The 25,671-nt window shown below is 36.5% G+C and overlaps 1 protein-coding gene and 1 long non-coding RNA gene across 9 annotated transcripts in view; one reads left to right on the top strand and one right to left on the bottom strand.

Annotated features, from left to right (window-relative positions):
• MAP3K7 (mitogen-activated protein kinase kinase kinase 7) overlaps positions 1-25,671 on the top strand; it is an 81,121-nt gene that overhangs the window by 27,369 nt on the left and 28,081 nt on the right. For 7 of the 8 annotated variants that reach the window (XM_064289027.1, XM_064289030.1, XM_064289055.1 and 4 more), the window contains 7 exons: positions 4,835-4,959; positions 6,893-7,021; positions 8,911-9,041; positions 11,226-11,307; positions 15,709-15,839; positions 16,353-16,482; positions 19,404-19,484. In XM_064289027.1, coding sequence (XP_064145097.1) covers positions 4,835-4,959; positions 6,893-7,021; positions 8,911-9,041; positions 11,226-11,307; positions 15,709-15,839; positions 16,353-16,482; positions 19,404-19,484 — 809 coding nt within the window. The remainder of the gene's footprint in view (positions 1-4,834; positions 4,960-6,892; positions 7,022-8,910; positions 9,042-11,225; positions 11,308-15,708; positions 15,840-16,352; positions 16,483-19,403; positions 19,485-25,671) is intronic. The other variant, XM_064289040.1, reaches the window with a different exon arrangement.
• Positions 19,611-25,671, bottom strand: part of LOC135231867 (uncharacterized) — a 45,584-nt gene continuing 39,523 nt past the window's right edge. Inside the window, exon 4 of the long non-coding RNA XR_010322534.1 lies at positions 19,611-19,958. This is a non-coding gene — a long non-coding RNA (uncharacterized LOC135231867). The remainder of the gene's footprint in view (positions 19,959-25,671) is intronic.

Below are 25,671 nucleotides of genomic sequence, written 5' to 3'. Positions count from 1 at the left end.
TTCCACTCCCCAAAGGTAACCACTATATATTTTTCTAAAGCATACATGGATTATATTATATATGATGTTGGTTTTTTGTTTTGTTTTGTTTGCTTACATGGATATCTGTTTATATCAGTATGTAGGGAAGGGATATTTACCTCTTTTTTTTTTTAAATAGATAAATAATACTCCTTTATTCCCTCTTGAGTAGAGTGAATACTTGAAGTAGAAACTATTCTTGGCCTTATGAGCAATCTTAGACTTTGAAGACTTGATTTGTAGCTGCTTTTAGCAAATACAGTAGTACTGAGTCACTTGACATTTTGAGATTCTGTAATTTTAAATGCCCTAAATTGGTACTTCTCAAACTTTCCCACCCCTCAGAAAAAAGTTAGATTGTATAACCCTGGTAGTTCTGAGGATAGGTGCAGAGGCCAAAGAAGCCTTCTTAAGAAAAGTTGCATAAGATTTTTATATTATAACTTCATGTAATATGCAATTTGTTTTAAAATAAATGTTAGTTTGGGGAGTGGGTAGTGGTGATGGTAGCACAATATGGTGAATATAGTTAATGTCACTGAATTGTACACTTAAGAATGGTTAAAATGGCCAACTTACTGTTATGTAAATTTTATCACAATAAAATTAAAACACATTTATTAGAATGTTAAAATACTTACAACTGAATAAAAGTGATGTTCCAGGAAGATGCATTAGCTTTAACCTGGGGCTTCCTAGGCACTCTGCCGCTTACCCCGGCATATGCTGATATACAGGCAAGGTTTCATATCCTAGTTTGAGAAGCACAGTAAAGTTTAAGCCATGATATTTACACATTTGTCTTCTAACACTCTGTGTTTGCTCATAAAGATTGTATAGAAATATGGCTTTTGATTCTTCGAGTACATGATAAAAAGAATTTTAACTCTTAACGATAAACTGGAAGAGCATCTCACAACAAACACCCAGAAATGCTGCATGTTACAAGAAACATCCTTTTACGTGTATAGGTGATCTTACAAGAAAATAAGGGAACACATCAGAGCAAAGATACAGAGAGTTGAACCCTGATGGGAAACAAGCATGGAAGTCAAGGGCTCTCCTGTGAGCCTCTGCCAATAGCAAGAATGCAGAGCCCCTGGTTCTAATGACTCCTCTGTAACTGGAGACAGGCCTTTGTTCTGTTCAAGGTGAGGTGTCAGAACTGGGACCTTTGCATAAATTCAAGACCCTTGGAAAGTGTGCAGTAGAAAATCTATCCTCTGACTAGGCAAACTTACAATTGTCTGCCGAGAGTCTGCCCTCATGCTACTGTAGGCTTAACTTACCCTATGTGCACAATCAAGAAAACCCCAACCAGGCAGGTTCAGAGTGCTTTGGGGTTGGCTGTTTCTCAATTACTCTTTAAAAATAAATAAAAACATTCTGAAACAAACCCTGAGAGTAGCCCACTACAAAGAGACCTCCACTAAAAAAAAAGGCCTTTCTAAAACATGTACTTCAGGGATAAAGAAAACCATTATGGAAGGCAAGTCCAAGATTGAAGAACGGGGAAAAATCAGTAAACGTACATAAAAATAAACATCGGCTATATAAAACAGTAATATCTTTTTTGCATGTATGAAGAGATGGTTGGGAGGAATATAAAGAGGAGTTTCTACCCATTTGTGGAATAACCTACGTCTGTAAACCTCTTCAGTAATGATGTAAAGAGCAAATTGTCAGATCACAAGTCTAGAACAAAAAAGGCTTTAAATCTTGCAACAACCCTCAGGACTACAGATCTGCATAAGCAGGGAGCAAGCTGTGAAGGCCATACAGCTTCCAAAGAGGGATACACCATAACGCCCACTCCAGATACGGCTGTGGAGAGTAATGGACAAGGAAAAGCCTGCAAAGGGGAGAAGCCAGGAGTCATGAGTAATAAACTTAAACTAATAAAAATTATCTTTTACTTGCATAGTTTTTTTACACTTTCAGAATACTTTATACATTTTAATTCTTAGAGAATTAACAAGTTGCATTGGGATATGAAAAGCCTAAAGCTATGAGTATCAGTTTTTTAAGGGAATCTTAATAGCTGGGTATAGTAGTTGGTTTAACACTAACTACTGTAACCAGTAAGCAGTTTAACACAATAGAAATTTTCTCGTGAAATCAAAAACAGGTGCTCCTATTTGGCTGGTGACATTTCATTCAGGGTCCTTATTACCCTCCCTCCATCTTGTGGTTCTGCCATCTGTCAGGCTTTGGAAACTTCTTCATTTAGCCAGCACATGAAAAAAGAGAATGGAGAACCATGTTTTTTGAACCAGACCTAGAAGTGACATACGTCACTTGTACCACTTTCATTGGCTACATCTCAATTGTTGCCACACCTAACTAACTGCAAGAGAAGTTGGGAAATCTAGCTTTGGATGCTCAAGAGGAAGAGGAAATGGATTTGATCAGCAACTGGCCAGCCGTCCACAGTCTGCCTTTCTGGTCTCCAAAGATCTTTGACCACATGTAGAATGACCCACTCCACCCCCTCCCCCCCACCAGGGAAATATTCCAAAGGCTCTTCTAGTCACCATCCAGCTTACAGAGCACCATCTCCAGATGATGTGCTGTCCTCTCCAGCAGTCCACAACAGATGTGGCTCTGGCAGCACATGAACTAGAAAGACTAGTTATTTGTCTCTCCCACCACGCACCCCCAAACACACACACACTGGCAGAAGAGAGGGTGATTAAAGACCTTACTCGGAAATGGGGAGAATGGCGATGTACTGCAGTTATTGTTCTGTAGGGATGACACCCTGTGTTTGGTCCGTCTGCCCTGGTAGTGTGCAAGGTTTCTGATTAGACCCTGATTCTGTCCTTCGGAAGGAGCTTCCTTACACCTCGTTCTTCATGACTCCTGGCTTCTCCCCTTTGCAGGCTTTTCCTTGTCTGTTATTCTCCACAGCCGTATCTGGAGTGGGTGTTGTGGTGTATCCCTCCTCTGAAGCTGTACAGCTTTCACAGCCTGCTCCCTGCTTAAGCAGAGCTGGGGTCCTGAGGATTGTTGTAAGATTCAAAGACTTCTCTATTCTAGGCTTGTGGTTTCTTTGACGATATAACTTGCTCAAAGTAGACTTGATTTCTCTGGTGCCAGTCAGTTCCATTTTGTCTGTAACTATAACCAGAATTCTTTATTAGGCAATTTCTTCAGCCTGATTTGATCCCTGACCCCAATGCTCTTTTCTCAACCTATCAAAGGTATCTTGAGACAATCAAGTTTAGGTGGGAAGTACTTAATCTGTTCTTTGCTTGATGGCTGTCGTAACGGGCCTTTTTCAGTCTTAACTCCTACTATTCGGAGTCTAGAAGCAGTCAGTTTTCCAAGCCCTTTGAAACCATAGATTGACACAGGAGACAGGTTTTACCAAGTATCTTGCCACAGCATTGCACGGGTCTTCGTTTGTCCAGTCTTCAGTTTCAGTGTCTTTGCAACCTACTGCTAAGCCAATACCAAATATATTAGATTTTTGTTATGGCACCCACTTTGATGCCAATTTCTTATATTGGTTAAAGTAGCAATAAGTAATAAGTACTGAAATTTCAATATCTTAGTGTAGGACAAGTTTATTTTCCATTCATGAAGTCCAAAATGGATGTTCCTGACTGATGGGCAGCTTTTCACATGGTGATTAAGGATCCCTGGCTCTTTCCATCTTGTAGCTCAGAATCCTCTGCATTCAGCTGGCAGATAGGGAAAGAAAAAAAAAAGTATTACATGTCAGAAATTTTTATGGACCAGGCTCAGAAGTGAAGTACATGGCTTCCACCCACATTCCATTGGCCAGAATGGTCATATAGCATATAGCCACATCTAGTTGTACAGGAGGCTGGGAAGTGTAATCTAGTAGTGTGCCCTGGAGGAACAGGAAGGAAATAGGGTCAGTGAACAGCTAATCAGTCTTGCTACATAAAACTAACCAAAAAGTTATCAAGTCAGTTGTGACTCATGGTGACCCCATGTGTGTCAGAATAGAACTGTGCTCCACAGGACTTTCATTGACTAATTTTTTCAAAAAGTAGATTACCAGACCCTTCTTTCAAGGCACCTCTGGTTGGACTCGAACCTCTAACCTTTCTCTTTGTAGCCAAGAGTGTTAACTGGGTGCACTACCCAGGGACCCATCTTGCTTCATTAGGCTCCACTAATGGCTCTCATTTTTGTTCACCATGTGATTAGTAAGACCAAAGCAGGTTTGTAAACTTTTTGACCATGTTTGCAGTAATACTTAACAATCCAGCACATGTGTGTGCATGTTTACATGTACAAAACTAAAACAAGTTTCTCAAAACTAAGTAGTTGTGATGCATTATGATATTTTCAATTCTTTTCTACCTTTTTTTTTTTTTAATGCTGTCTTGGCCTACTAAATTGTTTTTATGAGCATTATTAGGTTTCTGCCTTCAGCTTGAAAAGCACCGGAATAAGTAGATTAAGTACAGGGGGCAGTGATTTATGAAAGTATTTGATATCCATTCACCCCGTTTCAGGTCACCATAATGTTGATTTTCTTTAAATCCCATGTTTTTTATGTTGGCCCAGAGAGAAATATGGTCAGGAAAGATTTTGGAGGTAGAGCTGGAGACATGAAAATGTGAGTCTAGCAGTGCTTCTGTGAGAGCTAGGCTAAGGTCAGTTACTTTTGGTCGTTATCCCCTAAACTGATTAGGCTATTGTAGTGACCAGGTAACTTTTCACAGAAGTTAACTGGTAATAGTTTGCATAACCCTTTCTGTTTCCACAAATGTTTCTTCTTTTATCATAGAATTAAGTATTAGTCTTGCAACCTTTGATTTATTTTTTTTTACAGCTTATTGCTGGTTGCAGGGGGGACAGTTCTAAAAATCTGTGATTTTGGTACAGCCTGTGACATTCAGACACATATGACCAATAACAAGGGGAGTGCTGCATGGATGGCACCTGAAGTTTTTGAAGGTAAGTGGAAGAGCATGATGCAATTGATAATGTACCCCATTTCTATGGTTTTATTTCAGTGTAGTACATAATTATAAGGTAAATTTATTGTTGCCGTCTAATTGGTTTCCACTCATGACAACCCCACGTAAGCAGAGGAGAACTGCTCCATAGGGTTCTCAGGACTGTGACCTTTCAGAAGCAAATCGCCAGGCCTGTCATCTGAGGTACCTTCTGAGGTTCAGACCGCCAACCTTTTGGCTACTGGTCAACCATTTAACCGTTTGCACCACCTAGAGACTTCATTTAAGGTGTATACTAGAGTCTTAAGGGTATATTAAATAAATACAGCCTTAGATTTTAGATCTTAAAGGAAGATTTAAGTTGTCTTGCACCTTCTATACAGGTTCAAACATTGTGTACTTTTGTAATGTTTCCTAGAGATTAAAAATTGGCAGTACTGAAGTTTAAATTAGCATGCCTTGGGAAAATTGGGCAGAAATATGATATTCAGAACTACAAATACAGGGCAAGCTTATGTTTACTTTCTTCTACATCTCCATATTTTACTCAAGTTCTTAAAGAGTGGTGTTAACCTTTATAAAAAATTTCTGTATAAAAACATCAGATTATCTTTTCAGTGAGAGAAGTTGAACTGCAGATATATAAGTAGTATGATTCAGATGTTTTCAGTAATCAGATTCCGGTTATGGCTTATTTCTTTTATTTTTGATTAATTTAATGTTTTTCAATTCTTTACTTGTTTTTAGGCACCCCAGAAAAAGAGAAATTTGCTATGTAGCTAGTCATTTGACTAGAGCCATTTTGCCCTTAAATTCTAATAAAAAGTTGGTGGACAAACAAATATTGATTTATACAAAACTAAGTAATACCTCCTGTTTTTAAGTTAATATACAGAATACATATTTTGGCCCGTTGTTCATAAATTTTTTTATGTATAGATGTTTTACATGTATGAAACCAAAACCCACTGCAGTTGAGTCAATTCCGACTCCTAGCGTCCCTGTGGGAAAGAGAACTGCCTCAGAGTTTCCAAGGAGTACCTGGTAGATTCGAGCTGCTGACTTTTTGGCTAGCAGCCATAGCATTTAACCACTACACTACCAGGGTTTCCTTTACATGTATAGTTTGTTATTTTTATGAAGAAATCTAGTATAAAATTTATGGACCTTTCTTTAAGAACTTGAATGAGATCCGGAGGTATAAAACAAAGCTTAGATTATTTCTTCATTTGGGAAAAATGGCGCCTATAGCCCAAATTACATTTTAATCTCATTGTGTTGCTACATTATCGTGTACTGTGTAACGTGTGTAGTTATCGCTATAAAATTTTTTCATTTTTTTGCTGTTTCTTGTGATAATTCACCTATCAACTTAGTACTCCTATAAATTTTGCTGCATAAATCTGTTTATTATACATTTACCTATGATTTTCATTATTTACAACTAATTTTTTTAAGTTTGCAAATTAAGAATTTTATCCCACCAGATACTGAGGGGGAAAAAAATCTTAACACTAAATTAGAAAATTCTTTTTCAGTGATATGGAGCAATGCTATTCATCAAGAAAGATGGATACAGAAAGGTTAAAGTTAAAAAATGACAGAAAGTACAAATGTTTTATACTCTGCCCCAGAAAAAGTATCAGTCCAAATTAAATAAAGACAAGCCCCATGCCTCTTGATGAGAAGATAAAAAATTGACTTTCTAAAGTGAAAAAAAAAATTTTTTTTTTTGGTGCATCATTGCTGCTTAATGCATTAAGAAGTATGTGTTTATTGAAAAGACAGAAGATACTTTAGAAAGAGTAATTTCTTAATTCTATGTTTAGAAGCTTCTTGTATTTCTACAAAATGCCCATTTTTTAAAATTATGAAAACAGTTCTTTATGTGGGGAAAAAAGTCTTAAAATTATACTTTTTTTTTTTTCTAGGTAGCAATTACAGTGAAAAATGTGACGTCTTCAGCTGGGGTATTATCCTTTGGGAAGTAATAACACGTCGGAAACCTTTTGATGAAATTGGTGGCCCCGCTTTCCGTATCATGTGGGCTGTTCACAACGGTTCGTGAAAGAAACTTTCTTTAAATGTTTTTTGTATTTTTTCATATTTGCAAAACTACTCCCGTTCCCTTCTCCCAAGGAAGATCATTCATTCTCACATTAAAATGAACAATTTTTTGTTAGCTGAATATTGCCCGTTAACCCATCCCTTCCTACACCCTACCCACTTAAACAAAGATAGGCGAGGTATGGCAAGGCTGGGCATGGTCCTGCCTCTGTTGCACTGAGTCAGTGTTTGGGACTGAGGAGATGGTGCTGACTCTGTAGACAAACCAGAGCCAACTGCTTAGGTTGGCCCTCTCTGACTGATGGCGAAACAGCGGACTGTACTGTGTGGAAAAAATAAAAATCTGTACTCTCTCACATGGTTAAGATAATTTGGGCACAGTAGCTTTTTTATCTTGAGATTTTGGGAGCAAGGGTCTCACCAAGGAGAGAAAACAAAGAATAATAATAAAAGCTGTCATTTATACTCATAAAGGCATAACACAATGTACTTCATGTATCCATTCTTTTTTATCTTCTCACTCATTCTCATTATTGCTTCATTTTACAGAATTAGAAACTGAGATCTGGAGAGGATTAGTAACTTACCCAAGGTCACAAAATTAGTAAATTTTAGAACTGGAATTCAAATCCAGATCTTTTGTGGTCTAATACTGGTATTTTTAAGTTAAATTGATTTATGGACTCAGTGGCCTTCATCCTTCCTGCTCCTTTTCTAGATCTGGTAATAATATTTCTAACCACACGTGATATTGGAATGTGTCCATCCTCTGCATTAATCGAGTTATTTCACATTTGCTTTGGGAAAATAGATTTTTTTCATAAAAGATAATTACTTAACCTTCCTAACGTTTCCTGTTATTTAATTTCTGTCAGTTGATTATAGTCATCCTGGTTGGTGGCATTTTTATATACTGTCCCACAAATGATAAAAAACAAACATTTGCCTAGCTACTTAGGTCTTTTATAGACTCATCAGACAGTAATATCATCTGAGGAATCGTAGCACTTTTAGCAGTTTCCGGTACTACCTTTAATGTTACTGTAGAGAATGCTAGAGCATTGACCAAGATGGATTGCCTTCTTTTTCTCTCTGTTGATTATCAGTAAATAATCGAATATCAGTGAAGTAAAGAATAAAAGAACTAGTGAACTGAGTATATGCGAAGATCTCGGTATATTTGAGACCATAAGTAGGACCTTGCTAATAATATTACAGTCTTAGTAATTACACAAAAGTTGACAGTTTTCAGTTTGTGAAATGATTGACTCATAGCGGCCAAAAGATCTACCTCCCACAAAGGTAAATTAGCAAGTATAATACCATACAAAAAAAACCAAACCCGTTGCTGTCGAGTTGATTGCGACTCAAAGCAACCATGTAGGACGGAGTAGAGTTGCCCCATAGTGTTTCCAAGGAGTGCCTGGTGGATTCAAACTGCTGACCTTTTGGTTAGCAGCTGTAGCTCTTAACCACTATGCCACCAGGGTTTCCATAATACCATAGCTGACTACATTTGTAGGTACAGAAGATGAGTTTTTCAAACAGGTTTGAAATTTTTGCAGTGAATCTGAAAGCACTGGTTCAGGTAAGATTTTTTAGTTTGTTGAAAGAATGTTTATGACAAATGAAATATTGTTAAATCTCAGTCTTACTATAGTACGTTCTAAAATTTTTAACTTTTAAAAAGGTATAGCTTCCCCTTTATGAAAATATACATAGATGGAATAAATGTTGACCTAAGAGATTTAAAAAAAACTTTTATTACTCCAGAATGTGGATCTTATAAGATCTGTAAAATAAATACTGCTTTAAAACTACATACAAAAAATTTATACCATTTTTTTGGGTAAATACATTCTTCTCTAATTTTCAATTATAGGTACTAGACCACCACTGATCAAAAATTTACCTAAGCCCATTGAGAGCCTGATGACTCGTTGTTGGTCTAAAGATCCTTCTCAACGCCCATCTATGGAGGAAATTGTGAAAATAATGACTCACTTGATGCGGGTATAATCCTTCTTTTGAGGGGCTTTGAGTTTAGGGGAATTTGATACATACTGAGTTTTAATGAGGTTTTAAAATAAAGGGGACATTATTGCTATTTTTTGCCTTATACTTTTCTGTATTTTCCAAGTTAGAATGGGCATGAATTACTCATAATCAGAGGAGGAAACATTGTTTGAAAAAAAAAAAAGTTCTTTATAATGAAAAGATGGCTAGACTAGGTTTCTGGACTTCTTTTTTACTCTAGACAGACATTAGCGGACCAGTGTTTTTGTTTCTGGGCCTGTTGCCTCATCAGTAGTGTGAGAGAAGCTGAATTAGATGATCTCTAAAACTAGAGGATTTAGGCATCTTCTGAGTCTAATATAATACTAGTTTAAATTTTAAAATTCTTTTAGTACGTATCTTCAAACATTCAGTCATTTGTGTAGAGCAGTAGAGAGGTCACATTCTTAGACACATTTATAAGTCATCTTTTTTACTTTTTAGAAATATAGTCAGTCCTTGTTGTTTGTGGATTCTATATTTGTGAATTCACCTACCCAGTAAAACTTACTTTTAGCCCCAAAATTAATACTTATAGTGCTTTCCCAGTCATTCACAGACATGCTTGGAGGGAAAAAAATTTGACTCGCTTAGTGCACACATCTCAAGAGGCAGAACAAGGCGATGCTATGTCTTCTTGTTTCAGCTCTCATACTGTAAACAAGTGTCCTTTTAACAGCCTGCTTAATGCCATCATTTGTGCATTTTTTCCCTTTTTGGGGGGATCTCACTGCTTAAAATGACCCCAGAGTATAGTGGTGAAGTGCTGTCTAGTGTTCCTACAGTCAAGAAGGCTGTAATATGCCTTGTGGAGAAAATGGGTTAGATAAGCTTCATTCAGGTATGTGTTCAGTGTTAATGACTAAACAAGGTGTCTTTAAACAGAAAAACACATAAAACAAGGTCATGTATTGACCGGCTGATGAAAATGCCGTGACCGGCAGCTTAAAGTAATTGCCCCGGGAGCAGTATGGTTCAGTATTTGCTTTATAGGCCATAACTACCACAAATAACAAGAATCAACTGTATGTTTTCCCTTGCATATTTTCATCTGCGATTAAAATGTTAAACTTTATTCTAGGATTTATTGAATTTTTGAACTTAAATGAAGCCTTTTAAAATGATTATTAGAATTGACTTGTCTAATAATTTAGAATTATTTGAAATATTCTAGGCCTCTAGAGTTTAGTGCACTAACAAAATCTGCCATGTGGCACTGTCGCATTAAAAAGTTCACGTTTATGAAAGTGCCTGAATTCCAGAGCAATTTGTTCAGAAGGAGAACCTTTCATTCCCCTTAAATGTAGACTAACCAGGATTTAACCCTTGGATCTTAAGATACACTGTTACTGTGATTTACCACATGGCCAGAGATTTAGTTTGGTTCAGTGTGTTGAAAACAGCATAGGTAATAATTGTGTACTAGCTATACATAGAACCCTAGAGTCTAAAGATATGTATATAAGAACACAGCTTAGTCTCTAAAATCAGATAACTTAGAGCTTTGGGATGTATAAATTGTTCAGACTGTAATTGTGCTTATATAGCCTTTATCTAATTTGAGAAAAACACATTTCTTTTTTCCCTTAATTTTTTTTTTTTTTGGTCCAGCAGATATTTCTAATATACGTCTCTAAGTCATAGAGGGACATCCGTAATCTATCTTCATCATATTCTAAAAATTAGTCCTAACGATTATCCTATGGTATACCAGTTTCAGTTGTCAGACTGTAACAATCATTGCAGCAACCTGGAAGCTTATATCATTGTTATGAGAACATAAATGTGTTTCCTATAGTTATGAGGAGTGATACTATTATTCTATTTCGTATGTTCCTCTAGAAAAATATTTGCTGTTTTCTTCAAGATCATCTAGGCTCCATGTAAACTAGATGCTTAGGTAGGTACATGGCATCGGTCACAGTTAAAATTCAAAAGAGACAACATTATCATCATCTTTGTAAAATGAAAAACTTAGGGTTTCTGCAAATTTAGTGTATGCCTTAGGGAAAATAAAACAACATCTTTGCCACAGTTAGATTCATGACAAGAAAATAACTGATGTACTCTTCAAGTTAATTTTAGGAAGATATGATTTATATTAAAGAAAATTTTAATTGTGATTTGCTTTTTTATATATAGTACTTTCCAGGAGCAGATGAGCCTTTACAGTATCCTTGTCAGTATTCAGATGAAGGACAGAGCAACTCTGCCACCAGTACAGGTAAATGGAGATTGGAAGAGTAATAATCTGATTTTTGGGGGAGAGGTCTTCAATTTCCGTGAAATTATAACTAAGAAACAATGAATGATGTCCCCGTTTGCATTTTAACTCCTTCATTTCATGTAATTGAGTATAATTTGAGTTTTCAGGTACATCATTCTTCATGAAGGTACCCAGATTAGAGTTGTTAAAGATCTGCTTCCAAGTCTTGGAATTCTGGCATCATTATGTATAAAAAGATAGGATATTATATTGCTTTTAACTCTATTCTTAATTTGAAAAATAGTTTATAGTATATACAACTAAATCATATATAGTATTAGAAAATTATTTTAAATGTATATAATGAAACACATTTCTTCATCGTGAATACCATATATTTTGGTTCTCTTCTACAGGGAGTCTTATTTAATAAGCTGTATTTTAGTTAAAAGTTCTTCAGTTTTTTTTTATATGAAGTAATGGTGGGGTCTGTAGCTGTGATCATCAAAAAAAGGATAGTAGAATGGCCTGGAGAATTGATTTTAAAAGGTCACAGCCTTGAAAACCCTGTGGAGTAGTTCTGCTCTGCACAGACAAGGTTACCATGAGTCCAGATTGACTCAACCACAACTAACAACAACAACAAAAAAAAATAGTAGAAAAATTGTACTTCTCAAAATATGTAACATTTTTATGCATTTTATTATTATATTTAATAAAATTTATATGGTATGTTTTACATCATGTTTTTCTTACACATAAAATTTTTTAAAATTAGAAATTTTATTTTTACTGGCAAATATTTTTCCTAGTCTGTTTTCCCACCACCACCTCAAGAATTATTATTTTACGGCTGGTTTACTACTTAGCTAGTTATTCTCAAATTCTGATTTTACTGAAAATCTTTTGACTTGCTTTGAATTCTAAAACCAAAAACCAAACCTGGTGCCGTCGAGTTGGTTCCAACTCATAGCAACCCTATAGGGCAGAGTATATCTGCCCTGTAGAGTTTCCAAGGAGCGTCTGGCGCATTTGAACTACCGACCTTTTGGTTCGCAGCCGTAGCACTTAACCACTATGCCACCAAGGTTTCCATCCTTGAATTCTAAAGTGAACTCTAAAATTCCAGGGCTTGCTTCTGCCTCTACCTCCAAACCCTCTCTCTGTTCCCATACTGTGACCTTTTGTGCTTTCATCCTTTCACCTTTGCAGTGATCCTCAGTACTCTCAAGTTTTTCCTTCTTCACTCCACTTACGTAATTCCACCATCAGTTATTATAATTCCTTTGGCACAATCCTTGCTTTCTAGCCCCTCTCTCAAACTTGCTTAGCTAAAAAACCACAAATAAAAACCACAAGCCTAATTATATCCAACACCCAGCTCACTCCATGCCTATACCAGTTCAACTGAAAGAGGCTGGAATCGTACATGCTGTTTCTCCCCAAGTGAGTGTCTAGTTCCGATGGAAATTGTACTACCTCTTAGTTCATCCACCCTCTCCTCTCTCAGGGACTTATTTTATACTTTAGACTTTGTCCTCAAATTTCAAATACCTCCTCTCCTTTCTTCACTCTCAGCTGACCTTACTTGCTATTTCTTTGAGAAAATCTAAGTAATCAGAAGTGGCCTTCTGCAAGGTCCCCCGCTGCATATGCCCAGCCAGCTGCATCTGTGCCCACCTCATCTGTGGTCTCTCCTGGTACTATGGCTGAACCACCCATGCTCCTAGCCAAAAACCGATGCTTCTGCTTGTGAAGTGAGTCCCATCTGCTCTTCCTAGCAATTCTCCCCTCTCTCCTGCATCATCGGTTTTAGCCTTTCTACTGGGATTGTTTCTACAGCATATATACTCTGTATAACAATCTCTAGCTTCTCTGTTGCCATTCTCTCCGGAGCCCATTCCAATCAGATTTTTCTCACACCACTATTCCAGGATTACTCTTGTCAAGTTACCAGTGATCTCCACTTTACTAAATCTAATGGGTGGTTTTCACTTCTCATCTTAATTAACACAATTCATTACTCTCTCCTTAGAGCACTTTCTTCACTTGATCTCCAGGAAACCATACTTGCCTAGATTTCATCTTATATCCCTGCCCCTTATTCTCAGTTTCCTTTGCTGGTTATGTCTTATCATCTCCACCTCTAAATGCTTAGCACCCAGGGCTCAGTCCTTTGACCTTTTCACTTATTTATCTACACTCATTTCCTTGGTGATCTCATCCAGTAATATGATTTTATATACTGTCTGTTTGCTGAAGATTTTTTCCCAATCCCAGACCTGAACTCCCATTAATATATCCAATTGCCTACTTGATATCTAATGAATATCTCAAGCTTTACATTTTTCAGCCTGAGCTCCCGATACTCCCTTCAAAGTCACTCCTCCCATGATCTTTCCCATTTCAATCAATAGGCACCCAGTTGTTCCACCTGCTCAGGCTAAAAACCTTGAAGTCCTTTTTTTTTTTTTTAATATTGTGTTTAGGTGAAAATTTATAGCTCAAGTTAGTTTCTCTTACAAAAATTTATACACATATTATTATGTGACCCCAGTTGCAGTCCCTATAATGGAATAGCACACTCCCCCTTTCCACCCCAAGTTTCCCGTTTCTGTTCAACCAGTTCCTATCCCTTTCTGCCTTCTCATCCCGCCTCCAGACAGGAGCTGCCCATTTAGTCTTGTGTAGCTACTTGAACTAAGAAGCATACTCTTCATGAGTATTTTATGTTTTATAGTCCAGTCTAATCTTTGTCTGAAGAGTTGGCTTCGGGAATAGTTCTGTTTCTGCGTTAACAGAGTCCGAAGGGCGTGTCTTCTGGGGTTCCTCTAGTCTCAGTTAAAGCATTAAGTCTGATCTATTTATGTGAATTTGAGTTCTACACCAAGCTTTTCTCATGCTCTGTAAGGGACTCTCTGTTGCATTCCCTGTCAGGGCGGTCATTTGTGGTAGCCAGGCACCATCTAGTTTTTCTGCTCTCAGGCTGATGGAGTCTCTGGTTTTTGTGGCCATTTTGTATGAGTTGGAATCAACTCAACGGCAATGAGGTTTTTTGTTTTTTTTTTTTTGTCTCTTAGGCTAAGGTTTTCCTTGTGTCTTTAGTGTTCTTCATTCCTTTGCTCCAGGTGGGTTGGGACCAATTGACACATCTTAGATGGCCACTTGCAAGCTTTTAAGACCCCAGATGCCACTCACCAAAGTAGGATGCAGAGCATTTTCTTAATAAACTTTGTTATGCCGATTGACCTAGGTGTCTCCCAAAACCATGGTCCCCAAACCCCCACCCCTGCTACTCTGTCCCTCGAAGTGTTTGGATGTGTTCAGTTATTAGCTTTTGGAAAAAACCTTGAAGTCATTCTGACTCTTCTTTTTTTCTAACATCTCACTTCGAACCTCTCAACAAATCCTATTAATGTCTACTTTCAAAATCTATTCCAAAATCCAAATTCTTCTCACAATTTCCACTGTTCAAGTCACTGACTATTGTTTACCACAGCTCACCCACCACCCACCCCATCCAGACCATTTCAGCCACACAGGCTTCTTGGTTCCTGAAACATGCTACACATAGCCCTTCTTTGACACTTGTACATATGTTGTTCCTTCTGATATCATTGCTCTTCCCCCAGAGATCCATATGATGGGCGCCTCATTTCTTGCAGAGAAGGAAGCTTCACCTTCTCAGCAAGCCCCTCCTTGACTACCCTATGTAAAATTGCAATAATCCACTCCTTTCTCCACCCTCCCTTTTTTTTAACCCTTCATGATTATGTAACATACTGTATATTCCACTTATTTATTGTCTGTCTTTCCAACTAAAATGTTAGCTCCATGAGGTCAGGGTCTTTTGTCTGTTTGATTCACTGCTTTATCATAACTGCCGTACAGTGTGCATCCTTAATAAATATTTTTTGAATGAGTGAATGCCCTGTTCCTCTCCTTCATATCTCTCCCTTCATCCTTGAAAGCAGTATTATATATTTGACTCTGAGGACTATTCAGGCGTTTTGGCTCTCTTTTTATGCCATCTTTAAGTTCAATTTAAAATGGATTTGTTAGAGTATCTTCATTAGCTTTTATAAATGTATTATTTTCTATGGTTAATTTCTCATCTGTCTTGAAAAATCTTATTTCTATTCATACCTTGCTACATTTAGAATGGAATTTGTGTTATATATCACTGAGTGGGAGCCCCGGTGGCACAGATGTTAAAAGCTCGGCTGCTAACCAAAAGGTCAACAGCTCAAATCCATCAGCTCCACCTTAGAAACCCTATAGGGCAGTTCTACTCTGTCCTGTAGTGTCGCTATAAGTCAGAATCAACTCAATGGCAGTGGTTTTGGTTTTGGTCTATCACTGAGTGAATCGTTTTGTGTTATTCCCAACCTGTAGTCATAAATATTTCTGCTTTCCTAGGCTCATTCATGGACATCGCTTCTACAAATACCAGTAATAAAAGTGACACTAATATGGAGCAAGTTCCTGCCACAAATGATACTATTAAGCGCTTAGAATCAAAATTGTTGAAAAATCAGGCGAAGCAGCAGGTTTGTGATGTTCTTAAAAGTAAAATCATATGGTAACCTTACCAGTAGTCATAACATTGTACTAACTGAAATTATGCACCATCTTTCATTACTCCCTTCCTGTGATCATCCCAGCTTTAATGGTAGATGTTTAAAATGTAAAATGGATATTTTTTGGCTACACAGCTACCCAGCTAAGGGAATTGTCCTAAAGCTATCATTTCATGCTGTTCAAATTTATTATTTTTTCCCATTGTTGGTTTAAAAATATTTTAAGAAGTGCTTTCATTTTTCTGACCTGGGACTAATAATTGGGGCATTTAACCTTCAACTCCAGTGGTTGCCATTTTATAATGGCCATATCATCAGCTACTGCCTTACTCTGTAGTTCCCTATCCCTACAAACTTTCCTTTTCTTTCAGAGCAGAACAAGATGCATAAGAATCCCAGTTGGCACCTTCCTCCTCCTAGGCTGCTCAGAATTCATAACTCTAAAGACCTTCATTAATTCAAATTGGCCTGTAATTTTAACAGAGTGAATCTGGACGTTTAAGCCTGGGAGCTTCCCGTGGGAGCAGTGTGGAGAGCCTACCCCCAACCTCCGAGGGCAAGAGGATGAGTGCTGACATGTCTGAAATAGAAGCAAGGATAGCTGCATCCACAGGTAAAAAGGAACTAAAGGTCTCAATAGGGCTGAAAAAGTATGTAATTTGTTTTTGGCGTGGTAGTTTCTTTTAATAGTCAGGATATCAGGATTTTTCTGTGTCTCTTTTAAAGCAGGAAGTAGGTTTACAGTATACTTTAAAGCTTCTAGCAATAGTTTATCTCAAAGGAAGGTGTGATTCATAAAAATTATTTGGATCATAAAATACAACTTCCTAATCACAATTTCTATCAGATGTAACTCTTTTAGCTCAAATGTGTGCTGGAAGTCTGAGTTGAGAAATTCAAATTTTGCTACAAACAAAATGTTGGTTGCCTTTGAAGGATTTTGAGTGATTCTACTAGAATTTTGTGCTGGACTCAAATAATAGCAAATATCTTGTTTTGAAACTAATAGAAAAGTGTGCTCCAGATCTAAATATAATTTGACCTGCCTTGCTATCTGCTCCTCTTTCCTCCCAGTGGCACAAAGAGTTAAAGTGGTTGAGGTTAGTTCTTTTAATGTAAAATAAAAGTTTGTAGTAATTTTATTGGATCTTGAAAAAGCTAGTATTTAAGTTCATTTTTGTCAGTTCTTAAAATGATTAATCTTGAAAGAACTGGTCAGCACAAAAACAATTACATGTTTTGTTACCTGAGTGAACTGTTAACCTTCTTTTCAAACCAAGTTTCATTTTAGTAATGCTGGTTTAATTTGAGGTTTTTTGTTGTTGTTGACCTTCTCCCAGAGGTAGAGGGGAGAGCTGATTATAAAAGTAAATACGTTTCTGATGTAGGTATGTGGAATTGTAAACAAGCAAATAAAAACTTTCCGTAGTTATCCCACCAAGAGATAAACACTTAACATTTTTATGTATGATCTCCAGTCTTTTAACTATATATGTGTGTACATGTATATTTCCATTTTTTTTTTTTTAACTTAGCTAACCAAGTGTTATTTTTTTAGGTCTTTTTTTTTTTTTTTTCTAAATAGAATGATCTCATTTTGCGTGGAGCTCTTTTCAAAAGAAAAGTTGTCCAGGCTTGGTTATTTCCAAGATTGACTTTATTTTTAATAAAAAAAAAAAAAAAAGCTCTCGTTAAAAATACCGTTTTTGGAAATATCACACTTGAGTCTCACCATAATACTATTCTCAGTGGTACTTATGCATCATCATGCTATACTTATCTTCACCTAATCGTGGTTATTGAATTTCAGGTAGTGTCAGAATCAGTTAGATACAATAGAATATCCAAAATAACAGAGCCTGTAATACATAAGATTTATTTTTCACACATAAGCAAGTCTGGACGTAGGCTCCATGATCATTAGGGAACTGGGCTCCTTCTATCTCCCTGTGGCCACAGTTCCTGTTGTATAGCTTCCATCGTCAAGGTTACCTTGTGTTCCAGGATGGCTGCTATAGTTCCGTTCATCACATCCACATTCCAGGCAGCAACAAGGAAGAAGTAGGAGGAGGGCAAAAAGGCACATACCCAAGCTGTTTCAGGTGGCTTTTCCAAAAGCCCTACCTAACAACTTCCACCTAGCTGTCTTTGGCCAAAGTTGTGTGGTCACTTGTCTACACATAGCTTCAAGGGCAGAGGAGATCAGTAGTCTCTTATCTAGGTAAAATCAAGGAGAGAAAAATAAGAGATTGGCAGGGAACTAGCAGTCTCTACCCCATGAATGGATCTTCAGAACCAACCACCAACAAGCCATCCTTTTCCATGAGACACAAGCATTACTGTGAATCAGGGTTGTCTCTGTGTAATGTCAGATGAATGGTGCACAGAAGGCCATACGCTCATACTCTAGGAACCTTTTTTATGTCACAGATGTCATTCAAGATAGACCTGCCAGATTCTGATTGCTGCCCTAAAGTTTACAGCAAATGGTATCATAATAATAGTTTTATGTCTTTTCTAGTATCATTTTTCTAGTCAGGCACTGGTTTATTATTTACAGAAATGATATTTCACTAGATTAAGCGTAACCACACTCTTTAAAATTACTCTCTTCTTTTTTGTGCCCAAGTGTAGAAAAAGTGTCACTGTGCATTCTTAGAATTTTACGCAATCCAGATTTTTTCGTGAAATACCTTACCCTGAAAGATTCATACTCTCCCAGACCTTTAACACCGATTGTGTTTAGCGGGAGTGTACCCTAACTCTGAAAACTCTAGGGACTACTCAGTTTACTAGAAGTAAGTATTTATAATTACGAAAGCGTAAGCATTTCTTACATTAATTCAATAATTTTCATTTAATCACTGAATTTTACTGTATAACACTTCAAGAAACATCTAATTTGAATATGTATTCCTGTGTTTGTATACTGCATTTTTAAGCAAATAATGTGTACCTTCTATGATCATTTGCCAACCCTGCCACCCTCCCCAGGTATTTTTGTAAGCATCACTATGCCAGTTTCTTTCTGCGTGTTGCTGTTAAGAAAAAAAAAGCATAGCACACTTACAGAAATACCTTGAGGGGCATGGTTGACAAACAAATGTAGAAGGTGCACATTATTTGCATAAAATAAGGTAACTAAAGCAGAAATATTAGCTTATTTCTTTTTAACACCTCTCTTCCTTCCCTTCTTCATCTAACCTCTCCTTATATATCAGTGGTTTCACTTAGGTGGATTGTTCCTGTGAACACATTTGAAATTTAGCTGCCTCATCATCCTGCAGCTTTGTTTGTCTCTGTCCTTTTTGTTTTATTTTGCTAATTAAAACTAGTGCGTCAGAAGTCTTGTAATGGCAATTGTTTGCTTTTTAATCACGCCTAAGCATGGATGAAAAGTTAGATAGTTCTGCATGCTGTTCTGCATGACATGTTATTAACTATTTGAAGATTATTCGGTTTTTATAGTTAGTCATTTTCTGTGTTCCTATTTGTGGTTTTTTGCATGTATACTGTATATATGTGTTTTTGCAGCATATTCCAAGCCTAAACGAGGCCACCGTAAAACTGCTTCATTTGGCAACATTCTGGATGTCCCTGAGATCGTCATATCAGGTATCATAGACCACCTGAGCTGGTCTAATAGCTGTGAAACCAGAATAATGATCCCTGGTACTTTTAAAATGCTTCTTGCTCCAATTTGTATAGGACATGAACATAGATACCTTGCCTGCGGTGATTATGGAGACAGATTGAAATTTTACACATTTATTTATACTAAAGTGGCCTTGAAAAAATACCTCAAGTCTCCAGTAATGAGGATGAAATAGAAGGGAAAGTAAACCTTTTCACAGAAGGGAAGATGCTAGCCCAGGATTCTGCCAACTTCCTCTCTTAAATGAGCAGATGAGCTGAACCCAAACGGTCTTTGCACCCAGCAGAAAAAGCAAAAGATTATTTACATTTCTTTTGTTTTCCTTGGCTCCTTTCCTTCCACAGTGACTACTTTTTGGCTCCATCCCAGTCTCTTTCTGTTCGTTGCAAGTGAAATGTAGAGAATAGAGTTTCTAAATACCATTCTGCCTTAACCTAGAAAACAAAAACAAAGTAAAACTACGTGAGATTTGCTGTTTTGCAGGGTATCTTGCCAAAGAATTATGTAAAATTAATGGTCAATTCTGATTCTTGTTTATTATCAAGATCTTTTTACATATTGAGGTTAAGGGTTTTTATACCTAATTCACACATGGTAGGTACTTCAATGTCTCGAGTAGATAAACTGCTTTTATTTCTAATGGTGACCATTTCATAGATGAACCTAAATCATTTTTTTATTGAAACTTAAATGGCATATGTGACATTTGATACCAGCTAATATATATTATCATATAACTATGTTTATCCCTCTACTCTAGGCTTTCCTCCATCTTTTGCTTCTAAATTTTGATAAGGAAATACACAATTTTTCCCACATACATTCATGTGTGATTTGGATGAATTCTTTAACACTCTGTACTTTGCCTGGCATTGGGCTTTTAGCATAGTGTTGTATCTGTAGTTCAGTGCCTAATGCTTCTTTTCTCCTCTGCTAAAGCGAAAACTCTGTGAGGATAGAGACCGTGTCATTCTTGTTTACAGTTGATTGTATCAGCAGCATCTGGCTCAGTGCCTCACACATACAAAAAAAAAAAAAAACACCGCTGTCCAGCTGATTCCAACTCATAGCGACCCTATAAGGCAGAGTAGAATTGCCCCATAGGGTTTCCAAGGTTGTAAACCTTTACAGAAGCAGACTGCCACATCTTTCTCCCATGGAGTGGCTGGTGGGTTCAAATTGCTGACCTTTTGGTTAGTAGCCAAGTGCTTTATCCACTGAGCCACCAGGGCTCGCTCCTTGCCTCACACACAGTGTTTAATAAATATGTGGCTGGTAAATAAATGGACAGACCATTACTGAGCATCTCCATTGTCCAGGAACTAGGATACAAAAATATAAAATATACAGTTCTTTGGGACTTTTTGTCTGTATAAAAGTGTTTTGTATTAGAATAATTAATTTTGAGGCTGATTATCAAAGCAGTTTATCTTATTTTCTGACATTGTCACTACTGTTCAAAAGAAAAGAGTTACCCTATCTCTCACATAGTAATTTTAATTTATTGAGTCATGGACTGCTTTAAAAATTAACGAAGTACCTGAGGTCATTTTACCACCATTCTGAAAAGGTACTAGGTCTAAGGGAATAATATCCTGACAAAAGAAATGACAACATTTAAGCTTACATACTGCTAAGATGAGATTATCTTACGTGTTTGAGGAAATTAAAAAATTTAAGCAAATGCAGTATAATCTTAATCCAGGTCTTATGAGTAAACATTAAAAACAAATATATGTATTATCAATTCACAGAGTAATTTTTTTATAGTAGACTATATAGTCAATACTGTTCCAGATATTAGGGCAGGGAGGAGAGAGGAAAGAATTATTATGGACCAGGAGTGAGTTTGTCCCCCCAGAGGATATTTGACAAAGTCTAGAAACATTTTTGGTTGTCACAGCTGGCAGGTGTTACTGGCATCTAGTGGGCAGAGAGCAGAGATGCTGCTAAACATATTGCAGTGTATAGGACACCCTCCCCACCCAAGCCAAGAACTATCCATCTCAAAATGTCAACAGTGCCAAGGCTAAGAAACCTTTGTTAGATATTGTGTTGTCTACAAAGTAGTTTAAAGTACATCATCTTAATTGATCTTCATGACAGCATTGTAACTAAGTTATCAGATGAAATTATAACCATTTTACAGATGAAGAACTTAGATCTGATGACGTTGAGTGGTTTGCCCAGAGTAACACAGCCGAGACTCCAGCCTAGACCTTCTGACTGCAGATCACATCTGTTTTCCACGCTCTTGTTTGAGTTATAGAAGATAGGGTAATTCTGCTCCTCTCTGGTATTCAGATAAGGAGAGCTCTTCCACTGGGGAAACCTTTTTGACATTGAGTCCTTATGGAGTCACAAAACCTTAGTTCTGCTAATTGCCAGAGCAACATGCTGTTTAAATGAAAATATTTAGTAAAACATTTTATTAAATATTCTTATTGGGTTTTTTCCCCAGCCATCCAAACAATCAGTTTCATTCACTTTATTTAATAAAAGAATGCAGGTACTTGAAATGAAATTGATGGATGTAAAAGCTAAACACTAATTTGTTCCTAGATCATATTTTAAAATTAAGTATAAAAATATAACCCACCCTTTGGGAATGTCAGATATTTTATTTGGCCATTTTAATCATAAAGGGGGATGATACTTAATCCCCCAAATTCCTTGGTACCTTCTAGTATTTTTCTTTTATCAAAGTGTGTTCCCAGAAGTTCTGTGGTATTACCAGATACTTCCTGATATATCCAAACTGGTATTAGTTAGCGTTGGAACGCAGTCGTAAGCTTTATTTTTTATCTGTTACAGATAGTTTCAATATTACTTTCTTTTGGCCAAATGAAATCTGATGTACTTCTTAGAATGAACTGCCTGTCTTACTAAGATCATTCTTTTATGCATCTCAAAAATTTTTATGCATACTTATGGGCAGTGAACAAATGTATCTTTTTCTAAAATGCGTTTTTTAAAAACTTGCCAAGTTTTAAAATTAAACACGCGCATGCACACTGTTACTCTAAGGATTTTTTTTCAATACCTCTTTATATTGGCTAAAATGCCTTACCTAGACATGGATAAACAAATGCAAAGGCCCTAATGTAATCTTGGTTTTTGCTTGCTATTCAGCACTGTTGTATACTATGCTGTCAATCAAATGAAAACGTAGCCTATGGCTAATAGCAATATTCCTCAGTTTAGTATCTTTCAGGCATATAGAAAATTGATTTTTAATACCTAAAGACTTCCCGTGGATCAAATTATACAATTTTTTATACCTTGTCTAGATTATTCCTGTCTCTGAAGAAGTATTGAGAAACTCTAGTATAAATAACCCTTTCTCTTACTTCCCACTTCCCTCTTGTCCTAAAAGAGTGAGATCTATCTGTCTCATTACCAGCTGAGACACACTTTTGAGAACAAATCACCAATCAGGTATGACATTTTGCTAACTTGGAGAAGATCCTGCCAGGTAGCTCTGTTCTGCCTAAGCAAAGTAATGTTTCTTGCTCAGGATTTAGATCATTTGACCTGCAATTGTCTAATACTTTTGCTTATTGGACATATTGTAAGCTGATAAATTGGAATGGACTTTAAGAAAAGGAAATGGCTTTCTTAAATGTTTTTCATTAAAATGTGAAGTCTCAAGAGCATAACCCTTTCTCCTTTTCAGCTAGTACATTTCAGTTTTTTTTTTTTTTAAGGATTGATGACCTTTGGTATTATTTTAAAATCATTCTTAAAACTACAAATTATTACATCACTTTAGGTTTTTCTGACTTTAATGAGACCAATAAGAACACAGATCTTTGTTTTTGTGGTTATTTTACTTAGATTTTCTTGCTTTTCCCCACGTTTTGTTTTTGTTACTATCGAAGCTTAAGCTTTCAGGGATCTCTGTTTATTTTCCTGCCTTCATCTCAAATATGCAAATAAAATAGGAATTATGATTGAGAAACTATATAACACATTCTAATAATAACAACTGATCTGTTGCTAAAAGAATGCCTAAATTTTTATATTTCTTTTCAAAGTCCAAAAGTCAAGGATGAACAGGCAAAATACCTAAAAGTTACAAAAACGGAGTAGCAGCTTTTTCTAACTTAAAGCATCTGCTAAGAGACTGAGTAGTTAAGGAAGTGAATTTTGTTCATGGTTCTAGCATCAGTGATCAAGGCAGATCCGCACATCTTCTCAGGAGTCCTTGTGTAAGTAGTTACAGCACTTAAGGAAATCAACTGTGATTATAATGCATTTTGAAATCCGTTGGGAAAAAGTACTGCCATATACTTTTGCTGTAAAAGGTTTAGTTGAAGCATTAGTCTTCTGCACTTCCTCCCACTCTAATATAAAATTCATTGTACATATTTTATACCAGATTGCTGTTATAAAATGAATTTCGAAAATGTGATTTGTGAAGTGAATCTTTCCAAATACTGATATTGTATCAGTATTATAATTGTAATATATTATAAGTATATCTTGAGAAAATTAACTGAATTGAAAAGTTTTATAGAATATTTATATTTAAAGAGTTTTTATTAATCCCACTGTAATATCATAACCAGTAATTTTGAATTTGTTAGTTCAGACTAGATTATATTGCCTGATTTCATTTTAAGCACTTGAAAATTCTCTTATCCATTCTATAGATAAGTGTTGCTTTATAGTGCTTCTCTTTAAAACCTTGAACAGTAGCATTTTATTATAACTTGTTATTTCTAAGCCTGAAATAACGTATTATGATGCCTTGACCAAAGAAGGTTTCCTGTCTTACATACTGTTCTCAAGGATATGATAAAGACTATGTACAAATGTTTTTTAATCAGTCTTATTAAAATACATAAAATATTTTTGCCCAGTTCTCTGAAGAATTTATTTGATATTTATTATTTGTAAAATTATTCTTAAAACTGAAAAGAACCTTTAGTTGGCCATATGATTATCAAGTATATTTAGATCTCTTAACTGAGAAAAATTTAATAAATACTTTTCATTAAGGAAGGACATTTAGTGTTATTGTATCTCGCCCATTTACTAAGTATGATAAGTAGTTAAGTAGAATATGGAAACATTTAACAAAAGTAAATGGGTAGTTAGATTTTTGATATTGATGTGTTATCCTCTTTCATTTCAAATATCTTTAAATATTGCATATAGGGTTATTTTGTCAAAAGCAAGGCTGGGGACCTTGCAGAGTGCCGGACAGCCTTGGGCAGAATCCTGTTAATACCATTTAGGGACACCTGGGTGCTATTTCACTTTTTCCACCAGGATGGTAATATAACCTTTCTGATACTGTATTTGGTTCAGGAACCATCAGATACTAATGTTTATAAACATTCCTTTAATTGGAAGGAAGTCAATTATTAGTGTAATTATTCTGCTAAAATAGTGGCATCAGCTCTAATATGAAGAGGAAGTAAGATAGAATTCAGCTTTCAGTCTAAAAAATTGAAATCAGATCTAATGAAGCTGATTTATTAGGAAGTAAAACTGATCAGTGACATTGCTTCCCTTTAATAGGATAAAGAAAACCACACCTGAAGGGCCTTTGTAAGGCAAGAGCCTGAATGTGTTGAAATTAGTAAAAGAAAATGCAGTCTGGGGCAGTCTAAATGAGAAGACATATTTTAAAATAACAGCTTTAGTTCATAATGAAACAGTTATATAATACTGCTGAGTATAGCCAGCCCTCCATATTCACGGGTTCAGCATCCATGGATTCAGCCAGCCTCGGATAGAAAATATTTGGGGGGGAAAAGGAAGTTCCGAAAAGCAGAACTTGAATTTGCTGCACACCTTGCACTGTGCTGAATCCACGTGAATAAAGTGAAGTGTGAGCGTACACTGTGTAGCCTCCCGCCGTTTCGCTGAGATCCTCAGTCTCCCTCCAGCACTAGTTTGAGCATTGTTGGTCTCATATCTCCTTCCTTTGCTAACGTGTTGTGTGTACCGTTTGTTTCGTGACTCCTAAAAAACAATGAAGTGGGCAGAGCAGTCCCCCAAAGGCTAAGTATGAGGGGGTTGAGGCGAAGGAGAGGAAGGAGTTTCAGGCTAGTAAGGGATGGCTGGCTGGCTACGTGAAGCGCTACAGCCTTGAGAACTTCAAGATCATGGGAGAATCAGCATCAGCTGATGCCA

Source organism: Loxodonta africana, chromosome 1, assembly GCF_030014295.1.
Source record: "Loxodonta africana isolate mLoxAfr1 chromosome 1, mLoxAfr1.hap2, whole genome shotgun sequence".
In the NCBI taxonomy this organism is placed as follows: domain Eukaryota; kingdom Metazoa; phylum Chordata; class Mammalia; order Proboscidea; family Elephantidae; genus Loxodonta; species Loxodonta africana.
Note: the sequence above shows the minus strand (reverse complement) of the source record. Positions and strands in the feature narration are given on the sequence as shown.